Here is a 14,312-nt window from a genome sequence, read left to right on the forward strand (position 1 = left end):
TAAGCTATCTATTGTGATTTTTAGACAGCCTACAGCCCCAGCCAAATCGCTCATCGCGATTTCCTCCAAAATCGAGCGAAAAACCGACGACGACCCTCCTCTTCTGTCCTTTTGTCATATCTGCAATATTTTGGGAAAATCACTCAGTTGGTTAGGTTTACTGCCAAGTCCAACCATTTCTTCTCTCTTCGCGTGTTGGATCTACAAAATTGGTGGCTTGCTATTGTCCGGTTTTTGCTGATTTCTTCTGATTTTGGGGAAATTTGCTCAGTTTCCTTAGATCTTGTTTGCGAGAAAAATTGCAAGAAAGCTGAGAAATAAATTTGTATTAATCTCCCTAACTGACTTAGGAAAAGAATGAATACAATCTCTCAAAGTAATCTCTCTCTAACTAACTTAGAAAAAGAAGTTATAATTTTGGGGAAAAAATGCAAAATAGACCGTTTTTATAAAATATATAGCGAAATAGACCGCTTTGGTAAAAAATTAGCAAAATAGACCTCTTTTTGGCCAATAGGCCAAAAAGAGGTCGATTTTGAAAAAGTGGGTTCAGAAAACATACGAGACTACTAGTCCCGTATGTTTAAAGCTAACTAATCCCAGTGGTTATCGAACTCAGAAAATATACGGGACTAGTAGTCCCGTATATTTTTTGTGCCCTATCAAAACGTACGGGACTAGTAGTCCCGTACGTTTTACAGAGCCATTTATCCACTGCCCAGCAAATCCACGGGACTACTAGTCCCGTGGATTTGTTGTGCAAGAAATGCGCTCTACGGGACTACTAGTCCCGTAGAATTGCTGAATATATATATACATCTCAAATTAGGGCACATTTTCCCCTTCGCTTCTTTCTCTCGCCATCGCCCTCTCTCTCTCCTGAGCACCAATCACCGATCCCCCCCCTCTCTCTCTCTCCTGAGCTCAACTCCAGATCTTCCCCTCTCTCTTTCCCGAGCTCTCACTCTCTCCCAAGCTGATCAACGTCCCAAACCCGATTCCATCTACCCCAAATCCGACCCAACAATCCCAATCTCTCTCCCCCAAACCCAACTCACCTCTTCCTCCCTCAAAACTGACGCCGACGCCGTCTATACTCTATGAGGCCGAGGAGAGATCTGAAATTTGAAATTTAATCAAGGTACAAATTTTAATTTTTCTATAAATTTATATGTATTGTTTAGTTAATGTTGTATATCTAGATGAAATATATAATTATGGTGTAGAAAAATGTCTGAAAAAAAATATAATTTTTATATGATGAATTTTAATGCTTCAGTTAAAATGGCGAATGGAGTACCGATTATTTGCTTATTCAATGGAAAACTAAGCGTTGGAATGAATAATATGCCTATATACGATGGAGCCTCTAGGAAAATGTTCATGTTGTCCAGAAATTGGAACTTTGATAGATTGATGGCGCAAATATACAGAGTTACTGGAATTAATCACGTCGAAAATGGCATTAAGGTCTTCTGTAATTGTTCAATAAATGATCAAAGAACAATTGCTGTAGAGATCACCAATGATGAAGAATTGAATAACATGATACAACTTGCGGAAAAACAAATATCAATCGAGTTGTTTATTGAAAACATTCCAATGTCTGTGGTTGCTGAAGTTTCATATGCTCGTGGAGAGTTCTCCCGCATGCTTGATAATCAAATATCGTTATCTCAAAGTGTCATGCGCTTAAAAAATGAGTCGGGTGCAATGCCAAATGACATGTTCCACAACTCGCCGGGTCATGTTTCAGTTGATTTGCCGGGGGGTTCTACAATAGTAGAGGATAATGATGAGGATGTAGATGCCGATGATGATACTGAAGATGCTGAAGAGGCTGAACGTCTTGATAGTATGCAGTATGCAATTAGAGAGACCAATGATGATGTAAGTTGGATGGATGAATATTGCGTAAATAACGACTATGTAGAGTCTGAAGAACCGTTGCCAGAAGAGTTCCAAAATGATGAGTTGATAAATGCCTCACAAGCTGAGTTCGTCGATCCTGGCCCTAATTTCGATCGACCCGAGGACTTTACTTTCAAGAAAGGAGATCTTTTCGAGAACAAGGAAACATTAATTTTCGCTATACGTGAATGGGCAATCAAAAACCGGGTCAAATTCAAGACGGTGAAAAGCTACACAACTAGCTATCATGTAAAGTGTTACTTTAATGAGAAAGGTCAAGGAGAGAATACAAGTGTTGCAGATGATAGAAATTCAAAGTGTCCATGGAAGCTTAATGCAGCTATTAGGAAAAAATCACTTGGCCAATTTGTGATCTCTAGTTATTGCGGACTCCATACATGTTCTAATTCGACTGCAACTTATGATCATAAGACTTTGACTTCCTCTTATATCACAAAGCTAATTATGCCCGAAGTTAGGTGGGAACTTGATCTTACTCTAGGACAGATAATTACAAGGGTATATGATATGAAAAGAATAACAATATCCAAGTGTAAAGCATATGATGCACGGAGGAAGGCGTTGACTAAAATCTTTGGAGATTGGGAGGAATCTTACCAATTACTTCCGCATTACCTTTCAGCAATTATGAGGAAAAATCCGGGTACTAAATATGACATAGTGTCTAAGGAGGTCGCGCCAGAAATAGAGAGGTTCATACGTGTTTTTTGGGCATTTGGGCCCGCTATTAGAGGGTTCTCTTTTTGTCGTCCGCTCTTAAGTATCGATGGAACATATTTATATGGCAAGTACAAAGGAGTGCTCTTGGTTGTGACCGGTGTAGATGCAAACGGTGGGCTATTTCCTATAGCTTTTGCAGTTGTGGAGGTGGAGGATACATCGAGTTGGAAGTGGTTTTTTCAATGTATTTACAAATATATTCCGACTGTTCAAAGTCCACGAGTTATTACCTTTATTTCTGACCGGATGAAAGGAATTCCACGAGCCTTGCACGAGGGGTGGAGTGCACCACATCATCACCGATATTGCTTGCGGCATATAAGAGCTAATTTTAAGAAAAAACATGGAGAGGTCAATTTACAAAATCTATTATGGCAAGCCGGTTGTGCAACTGACTCACTGGTATATGAGCATTGTAGAGAGAAAATTAAATCCATATCACTTGAAGCCCACGATTGGATTGAACAAAACTTGAAGCCGCAATACGAAGATCGATGGGCATTATGTAAAGATGGTGGAGTGCGATATTGTATGATGACAACTAATTGCTCCGAAAGTTTCAACGGCATACTTAAGGGTGCCCGTGCTATGCCAATTCAAGCCTTAGTTGCAAGGAAATTTTATAGATTGAACGCATACTTTAATAAGAGGCGTAGTGATAGTGCAAATTGGACGAGTAAGTACACTCCAAACAATAAGATTATTTTGCAGAAAGGATTGTGGCTTTGAGAACATGTAGAATTGAACAATTCAACAACAATGAGTGGGAGGTTAAAGATTGTGATGGTACATACACCGTTCATCTCGACGATCAGGAGTGCAGTTGTACTTGTAGTATATCACAATTACAGAAAATCCCATGTCAACACGTTTTAGCGGCTAGTTCCAATCAAGATGGTGGTGCTAGATTGCCTTATGACCGGTATTGCTCAGCTTGGTATTCAACAAATCATTATTTAAGGCTTATACGGAGAGTTTTCATCCTCCCGATGATACTCGTTATTGGCCGGATTTATATATACCTTATATATTACCACCTAAGCGCAAAAGACAAGCTAGACGGCCAAAATCCGTACGCATTAGATCTACCATGGATCAAGGTCGTGAAGGAGTAGCGTCACGAATCCGATGTGGACAATGTAATCAATTAGGACATAATAGGTCTCGTTGTCCATCAAGAGCAAGTAGATAGCAATTAATTTGTAAGTAAAATATTTTCTAATGATATGTCATCATTATATGTTATTGATTTAGCAAGTAGATACATTGTTTATATGTATTTGATTTGGCAGAAACTCATAAGTTACCGTTATATGTGCAGGTATATACACGATGCTTCCAGGACCGGTTAATGATGAAGTTCTTTATGATCAGTCACGCCACCGATCGGAGAGCATATCATTTACATCGGTAATGATAACATATTTACAGTCACATATTACTTATTCATTTTTATAATCTAATATTTGTATTCATTTATGTGCAGAGAGGACAAGAGCTGGTTATGATTGATCATAGCCTTGGACATACGCGCTGGCCACTTGATGATCCTCGCATCATTGCCCTAGTATCCTAAGCCGGTTTTCTTACTTGCTCAAAATTGAAATGGATGAAGCTTGATTGGGCACTGCTTAACGCGTTGATGGATAGATGGAGGCCGGAGACTAATACTTTCCATCTACGTGTCGGCGAGACAACTATTACTCTCCAGGATGTAGCAGTGATCCTAGGTCTCCGCATTGATGGCCCTTGTGTCACTCTTACTTGCTCAAAATTGAAATGGATGAAGCTCGATTGGGCACTGCTTAACGCGTTGATGGATAGATGGAGGCCGGAGACTAATACTTTCCATCTACGTGTCGGCGAGACAACTATTACTCTCCAGGATGTAGCAGTGATCCTAGGTCTCCGCATTGATGGCCCTTGTATCACGGGGACTGATAGGCATGTTTGGCGAAGAGTATGTGATAATTTGTTAGGAATATCTCCGGAGTCCTTGCCTGGAGGGTATATTAGATTGAAGTAGATTAAGGAGAGTTTTGGAAACCCGTTGCCACAAGATGCACCTGAAGTGATGATCCAACAGCATGCGAGAGCATATATTATGCACATGATCGGGACGCTTCTTTTTCCCGATTCAAGTAAACATAAAGTCCATTTGAGGTAAGTAAACATTAAGTATTGATTTTTGCTCACTATTCTTAGTATACATGACTAACGTATTTGAACTCGCGCTAGGTGGTTACCACTTATCGAAGACTTCGACGTGTGCGGGACATTATCCTGGGGTAGTGCTGTTTTAGCATACCTATATCGAGAAATGTCAAAGGTTGCTTTAATGCAAAATAAGGAGCTCAAGGGTTGTTTAACATTGCTACAAGTTTGGGCATGGGAAAGATTAGTTTTGAAACCACGATTATGCGAGATCCGAGAGTTAGATGGAGATATTCCACTAGGCTGTAGGTAAAAAGTGTCAAATTGAATCTCATTTGTATTTAATTTTAAATTTAACATTTTGAACAAAAATGTTTCTTGCAGATGGAATGTCACAAAAGCCTATGATGAGACACCGGCTAGGCAATTAGATTTTTACAGAGGGGAGCTCGACTGGATAAAAATTTTTCAGGTATCGAATTTGAATTGAAGTACTCTATGATATTCATATATTTCAAAGAGATATTAACATTTGGATTTTTTTACAGATCGAGTGGCAGCCATACACCCCTCACCTACCTCGTCTATCGCTGATTTGTATGGAGGGACATGGCATATGGAGGGCCAGAGTTCCTCTCGTTTGTTTCGAGATTGTGGAGATGCACGTACCCGATCGCGTGTTTAGACAGTTTGGACTCGCGCAACATGCTCCACAATATGTCAAAAAAATAGAGAGAAAGGCGACTAAAGGTGGACATCAAATTGACTGGCAGCGCACACATCAATCATTCATTGCCAGGTGGAATGATCGACATCAACATATTGCCAATCAGCTTTATCCTCCGATGGAAGAAGTTGATTACATTAAATAGTATTGGGAGATTACCAGACGTTGGATAATCACTGAAACTACGCCTCCAGTTGACGAAATCGAGATTCGCTCCCAACAATCCTGATATGTACCGAGAGGGGTAGATGAGAGACGATGGGTAAGTTAAATTGTCAAAATTATCATAGAATGTCAATCTCTTCTTAGCTTATGGTTTCTAATATCAATAATTTTATGTAATTGTAGATAGATGCTATGAACGAGGTCGAGGGGATTGCAAATGAGGGCATAGCTACCGCCACAGGAGATTCAGTACATGTATCGATATTGCATCGGATAGTGGCGAGAGTTCGTAGAGCTTTTCAACAAACTTATGAGGATCGACATAAATGTCGTGAGCAGGTGAATCTTGACGACACTCTATATGTACGCTGACGTAGACGCGGTAGACCTTGCACGCACGACGATGAAGCCGGTCCGTCACAGCAAGCCGGTCCATCACAGCCCCACACACAACCGGAGAGCGAGCATATTCAAGCTCAAGTCGAAGGAGGACGCCGACGATCTCAACGAGTGCAAAGAGAGAGACAACGGGGGAGGGGTGGATTTTTTATTTGTTAGTTTTTCCACTAAGATATATATTGTCGTATGGATTTATTGACCTTGGATTTGTTTATCTTGAACTACATATTATCGTATGGGTCGACTTGAGACATTTGGATTTGTTTATCTTAGACTGATATATATTATCGTATGGATTTGTGATGTGTATTTTTGTCGGATTTTGGATGTGATGTGTATTCCGTCGGATTTGTGTTGTGATGTTGTTGATTACGTCGGATTTGTGTGGTGATGTACTCTATGATGAGATTTGTGTTGTGATATTGTAAATGATATCTTTTTGGCGAAAATTTTGTTTCTTGCACAACAAATCCACGGGACTAGTAGTCCCGTGGATTTGCTGGGCAGTGGATAAATGGCTCTGTAAAACGTACGGGACTACTAGTCCCGTACGTTTTGATAGGGCACAGAAAATATACAGGACTACTAGTCCCGTATATTTTCTGAGTTCGATAACCACTGGGATTAGTTAGCTTTAAACATACGGGACTAGTAGTCCCGTATGTTTTCTGAGCCCACTTTTTCAAAATCGACCTCTTTTTGGCCTATTAGCCAAAAAGAGGTCTATTTTGCTAATTTTTTACCAAAGCGGTCTATTTCGCTATATATTTTATAAAAACGGTCTATTTTGCATTTTTCCCTATAATTTTCTTATCGGTTTCTCGATTTACAAAAGAGAGAAGAATCGACGAAGATCATTCCCTTTGTTTAATATTAGGTTCTTTTTGGTGACGATAGGAGTTTGATTCTTGTATCCCGTTGACGATCTGAACACATCGCTTCATGGAATTTCGATCTTTGCTTTTGACTTTTATGTCGGGAAGAACTTGCAAGGCAAGTTTTAAACTCTGAATGAGTTTAGAACTCTGCTAGAGAGTTGATTTCAGAAAGGAATTTCAATCCTTTTAGCCAAAATAAGCCAATGGCTTTTCTCTTTTCAAGGCAATAGCCGATCTCAATGATAGCCAATCCGAATGATCCAAAAGCTCCCACCCAAGATGATCCAAAAGGATCTGTATTCAGCTGAATTCTCAGCTATTTATAGAGATCTAGGAGTGTAACTAACCCCATAAATCTCACCATAATGGGGGCTTAATGACCCCATTATGTGGAAAACGGTTTTAAACCGTTCAAATTGCAATTGAAACGTCAAACGCGAGATTCGCATTATGGAGCAACCCTCGCTCTTATATGTGATCAATGATCAACTGCAAATAATTATTCACGTGCTACATGATTAATAATGCCAAAGTGAGAACAATTATTCACATGCTATATGATTAATCATTACACATAACGTGGCAAATCTCTCACCGACTAAAATTCAAGTAGTTCATGGTACGCTTATGTTAATTAGACGATTTATTAAATGCCAAATTTACCCCCTCGCTCTTATATGTAATCAATGATCAAACTGTAAAATTATTCATGTGCTACATGATTAGTAATGCCAAAGTAAGAACAATTATTCACATGCTATATGATTAATAATTACACACAACGTGGCGATCTCTTACCAACTAAAATTCAAATAGTTTAAAGTATTGCATAGTTAGTTTTAAAATTTAATTATACAATTATTATTTAAATAGAACTCTATTTATAATTGTTATCCTCTCACATGCAACATCATATACCAATATATATACGCCAAGAAATTAAAATAATTTCTATAGCACTTTTATCTCCTTCTAGAGGCACGTGTCTTTGTTATTAGATTAGATTAGATTATTTTAAAGCAATTAATTATATTATATATTTGATCTTTTTTCGGATTAAGAAATTATAATAATTTTCACAGTACTTTTATCTCCTTCAACAAGTATGTGTCTTTGTTATTTTTTTCTTATTAGAATAGATTAGATTGTTTAAGAATTATGAATTATAAAATTGCAACAACTTTCACAGTACTTTTATCTATTTTCTTCTTATTAAATTAGATTAGATTATTTTAAAGTAATTAATTATATTATATGTTTGATTTTTTTTCCAGATCACAAAGTTTAATTATACTATTATTATTTAAATAGATATTGTTTGTATAAAAGTCAAAGAGAATCTCATACGTATCTTTGATCTCAATGCCAATTATAATACTTATATATGGGTTTTGATTAAAATAAATTTCGTGTATGGGGTTAACTTATATGATCCTACTTTAATTAGATTAGATAATTTAACATTTCTTCTTTACACCCAAACTCTTTCACAAAACCAAGAGATTTTTAAAATTAATCTTGCGGGTTGCTTGCATTAAAAAATTATATTAGAGGGCCCATATAGTTTATTTTATAGTTTAAGATTGTCAACACATTTTTTCTTTTATGCATATTAATTATGAGTAATAATATAATTTAATTGATCCAAGTATATCCTAATATATTTTTGGACTCTTATCTTGTCTTGTGCTCTTTATCATGTACAAACCTAGTGATTCTTATTCAACTCCTTCTTTTTTCTTTTTTGTCTCTTAACATTGTTTTTTGTTCTTTATTATGTACAAACTCATTTGATGGATTAGGGTTATGGTTTTTGAGGGGGGGGGGTGTAGGCTGTCTAAATATCACTAAAGATAGTTGATCCCCATCAAACACCAATAATGACAGTTACAATTTGACGACTTCCATACTAACAATTCCACAATCAAATCAACAAATGAATGCTACAATTAGAAGATTTTTACGTAGATCGAGAAGTTGTAATTCGACGACATTCATAACAATCGATGGAAACTCTGATTTAGCTGTCTTCACAGACAACTACATGAGTTATAATCTGACGACTCCCACATTTTAAGGAGCTAAGGTGGAGATTACAAAATAACGATCTCTGCTAATGCACAAATGAAAGAGATTAGAAGTCAACTATCTCTTTAAATTCCAAAACGCATAGTTTATTTGTGCGTTTCAGATTCACAACGCTGTGCGAACACGGCGTTTTCAGCCTCAAGCGCATGCCTAACTCTGCGTTTCAGGTCTAAAACGCAGAGTTCAGGCCCAGAACGCCACTTTCAGCGTTTGACTGGTTCAAACAGAACCTGAACGGTATCAAAATCGTATCTCAACTTAATGAGGTCGGTTACACCCTATTATGGAGAGATTTTAGGGGGCGATTACACCCCTTAAACCCTTGAACGGTTTTAAAACCATTTCCCATGAAATGGGGTCGGTTACACCCCATTAAGGAGAGATTTAAGGGGGCGGTTACACCTCTAAAACCCTTATAAATATGAGAAAACTCAACTAAGTTCGGGGATGATCTTTTGGCTTTAGGCGTTCGGATCTCCTCTTTGGATTTGAAGATCAATCTTTTGGAGATCTTAGAGTTTTCGCCAGCAACATAAAATCTTTAGGGATTTCCTACTTAGCTTTAAAATCGATTTTCGGTTCAAATCAACTCTGTTATAGAGTTTAAACTCGTTCTAAGTTTTAAAACTCGTTAAGAGTTATTCTTAAAACTTGTCACGCAAGTTTCATTGACTTCAACCCAGCGAGGTATTCGAATCGTTAACGAGAAGCAAACTCGACGCGAGTTTCGAGGGAGGCATCTCATCGCTACCGTGAAGAACCTAGGTTAAACAAATGGAAGGATCTTAGTCGACCCTTCTCTCTTTTGTAAATTGGGAAACCGATCGAGAATATTTATAATTTCTTTTTCTAAGTTGTTAGAGAGAAATTATATCGAGAGAATTGTAATCAATTCTTTTTCTAAGTTTGTCAGAGAGAATAATACAAATTCATTTTCTCATTTTCTTCTTTCAAAATTTCCCACAAACAGGGAGCAGAAGACAAATGGGTTGATTTTGGTGTTGGACTTCATTATTTGAAGAGATTAATTTTAAGAAATTAAGCTCCAACCTGATATCACATTTGATGTAGATGATGAAGACGCTACTCTAGAATTGCCCAATAAAAAGATAAAGGTGGAGAAAGATTGATCTCGGCTCAATTAAAATATGAAATAAAAAGAATAAATGATAATATTTTTTGAACATTTTATACTACAACTTAATTTTTGTGTAAAATTAGGAATTTTTAGAAGGAATTTTCATGCAAAATTTTTAGCATTTTTGTATGCTTATGTGATTGTTTTTATCACATAAAATTATACTATAGTTACCATTAATCTTTAGTTTTTGTCTTTTTATTATTTTAAGTCTATCAAATAATGTAGGCTAAGATCTCATATATATATATATATATATTCATGTTTATCGTACTTTTTTTTCATATTTGCTTTTGAGATTGTTTATTATAAAACATGAGCTTATAACGTTGAAAAGTGTTGTGTAATATCATGTTTATCGTACTTTTTTTCATGTTTGCTTTTGAGATTGTTTATTATAAAACATGAGCTTATAATGTTGAAAAGTGTTGTGTAATTCTATTTTCAATGCAATAAGAAATGTTATTTTTTTATTGCTAGAACTATAGTTCATAATGATATTGTTATTCATCATTGACTCCATACTATAGCTTAGGATTGGTAGAGTTTAGAATATGACATGTAGTATCAATTTAACTTATTTTCTTTTATTATTCTGCTTAAAGATATTATTATGTCAACTGATATATTTTTCTGTGAAAATTAGTTATGATATCCCAATTAAGTATATTGATCACAGTTTAGCACAAAAATCCATTATATCAATTTTTTTATAATGTTTAAATAAAAATTATAGCAAAGCTAATAATTAAAATGAATCTGACTTATTTATAGTAATAAAATAAAAAAATTTATTTTGATATTTAACCACGTGCATTGCATGTGCATAAAAACTAGTAGTAATTTTAAGTGAGGCAGATTTTTTTTTGTTCTTTTAATATTATTCTTTTTCATAAAGAATAATTGATATATAATTTAGGAGCACTAAAACAAAATAAATGGCGTGTCATCTATGATCCAATAAGATTTGCTCTTCTTTCAAATGTAAGAGAGGAGTACGAGTTCCCATGAGTGCAAGCCCTATTCAAAGATTAGTGGTACTGTGCGCCACTAATCCAGACGCACAGTGCCATCTGTGCACGAACGCGGTCGACCGTGAGTCACGGTCGATCGCCAACCTGTCAACTGCCTGTTCTGAGCCATCAACTGTCAATTTCTACAAAGATGACCAAGGTTTTGAACTCAACTTTGAGCCTTTTCCTGTGTTGGCTTGTCTCCGGAACGACGCGTGAAAACAAGTGTCGTATTTTTCTCCGAGGCAGAGAAGAGAGAATAGGAGAGGATAATAAACAATTTTAAAATAATAAGAATTGGTAAAGATAAATAAGTCAAATAGAAATATAGAAAGACAAAAATACACTTTATGTAGCAATCTCGATCTCCCCCATATATCCTGCACCTCTTGTATTAATATCTCCTCCAACGTACGTACCCTTGACTGATCGGGAAGCTAGCCTCCGGTTCCTCCACCTTGTTATCCACTTGTCCTTCCACGTACGAGAGCAACCATCCATCTCGTTGCCGTGGACCCTACGGCCCTAACCATATCCTTAACCATTCATACTAATTGGACTATAAATTTGGTAAGGCTCGATCATGTTGATAAATGAACCGTCACCTCGTATCTATTATTTCCAACCAAAAAGAGAGAAAGAGAAAATAAAAATAAAGAAAGCTTCTAGTGGGAAGTATATATAAAAGACATCTTTCTTTCCTCACGATTATATTTAAGAACAGATACATTTGGCTAAATTAGTACTCTAGCAGAACAAGACCATAGAGGAATAACTGCAAACATCAAACATTAATTAGTAAGTAACCGTTGGACACCTATGTATGTCATTAGACCATTTGTTTTTCTGATTGCTTTATGTTTATTATTTTTTTTCTGGACTCCTCCTGGGGAAAAGATGCAAAAAGTACCTGGGACTTGTATTTCCTCGCCCCTTGTCTTTCCAAGGGATCTTTCAAAAAAAAAAAAAACAATTAATATTAACTATTCACTATATTGTTTACGGTTAAGGACTTACTCCCAGTGTACGTAACATCATAGGTTTAATTTGTACGTTGTGTTCTTTTTTATTTTATAACCAGGAATAATCATAGCAGTATAATGTAGCGAGTGAATGATTGTCGATAAGGCTTCGGACCGTCCAGTAGAATTCGCATACCGGTAGATCCTACTCTCTATGAACACAGTAGGAAATTAATCCAGATAATTCCAGAAATTAGGCGCGGAAATTTTTTGAAAATACACCATTTTTGCTAAATATTTAGCAAAATCGTTCATTTTGCTAAATATTTAGCAAAATCGACCTCTTTTTGGCTAACAGGTCAAAAAGAGGTCGATTTTGAAAAAAGTGCCTTGAAAACATACGGGACTACTAGTCCCGTATGTTTTCAAGCCACTAATCAGTGATTAGAAAACATACGGGACTAGTAGTTCCGTATGTTTTCTGGGACATTTTATCGGTTTAACAAAACGTACGGGACTACTAGTCCCGTACATTTTACAGCGCCTAACCTACCGATTTCTACGGGACTACTAGTCCCGTAGAAAAGTCGAATTATATAACATCTGCGCCCTAAATTCCGCTATTCCCCTTAAAATCTGAGTTCTCTCTCACCGATATCACTCTCAATCTCTTCACCTTCACTCCCAAACCCATCTCACTCCCTCCCAACCCATTGAACTCTCTCCCAAACTCAATCTCCATCTCTCCTAAACCCGATTTCCACACCCACACCCAATCCCTATCTCCCCCAAACCTGATTTCCACACCCAAACCCAATCTTCATCTCTCCCAAACCCGATTTCCACACCCAAACCCAATCTCCGTCTCTCCCAAACCCGTTCTCTCTCTTCCAAAGCCAACTCACCCCCTCCTCCCTCAAATCTGACGTCGAACTTGATCTCCGACGCATGGGGCCGTCTATACTCTCCGACGCCAACGAGATCCGATTTCGTCAAGGTAACAATTTCAAATTTTTTTCATAAATTTCTCCAATTTCTTTTAGTTAATATGTATATTTAGAGGTATATCTGGAGGAAATAATGAATTATGATCATCAATTTGTAAAATATCTAATTTGTATACGTCAAATTTTAATTCTTCAGTTAAAATGGCGAATGGAATTCCGATTATTTGCTTATTCAATGGGAAATTGAGTGTTGGAATGAATAATTTGCCTATATATGACGGAGGCTCTAGGAAAATGTTCATGTTGTCTAGGAAAATGTTCATGTTCAGGTATATACGCGATGCTCCCCGGGCCGGTTTCTGATGAAGTCCTATATGATCAGCCACGCCATCGTTCAGAGAGTATATCATTTACAGAGGTACTATGGCTCTAAGTTTTGAATCATAAGTTTAGACTCACATTATTTATTCATTGTGATATTCTAATATTTGTTTTTATTTTTGTGTAGAGAGGGCAAGAGCTGGATATGATTGATCATAGCCTTGGGCATATGCGTTGGCCGCTTGATGATCCTCGCATCATTGCCCTAATATCCCAAGCCGGTTTTCTGATTTGCTCACAATTGCGATGGATGAAACTCGACTGGGCACTGCTTAATGCGTTAATGGATAGGTGGAGGCCCGAGACTAACACTTTTCATCTACGTGCTGGGGAGGCAACTATTACTCTTCAGGATGTAGCAGTGATCCTAGGACTCCGCATTGATGGTCCTTGTGTCACGGGGACAGATAGGCATGTTTGGCGGGATGTATGTGATAATTTGTTAGGACTATCACCGGAGTCCTTGCCTAGAGGGCATATTAGATTAAAGTGGCTAAAAGAGAATTTTGCTAACCCATTGCCACACGATGCATCAGAAGTCATGATCCAACAACATGCTAGAGCATATATTTTGCACATGATCAGGACGCTTCTTTTTCCCGATTCAAGTAAACATAAAGTGCATTTGAGGTAAGACGGGTCATAAATTGTTATTACTTTTATACTTTGAAGTGAAGATATTTTTTTCTCACTATTTTTAGAAAATATGACTAACGCAATTGATTTTTCAATAGGTGGTTACCACTTCTCGAAGACTTTGACGTATTTTTCAATAGGTGGTTACCACTTCTCGAAGACTTTGACGTGT

The 14,312-nt window shown here is 37.0% G+C and overlaps 1 protein-coding gene across 1 annotated transcript; it reads left to right on the forward strand.

Annotated features, from left to right (window-relative positions):
* On the forward strand, window positions 1,285-3,381 carry LOC109846366. Its single transcript, XM_020415591.1, has one exon. The coding sequence runs from the start codon at window positions 1,285-1,287 to the stop codon at window positions 3,379-3,381; it is 2,097 nt and encodes a 698-aa protein (XP_020271180.1).

Source organism: Asparagus officinalis, chromosome 6, assembly GCF_001876935.1.
Source record: "Asparagus officinalis chromosome 6, Aspof.V1, whole genome shotgun sequence".
Lineage (NCBI taxonomy): Eukaryota > Viridiplantae > Streptophyta > Magnoliopsida > Asparagales > Asparagaceae > Asparagus > Asparagus officinalis.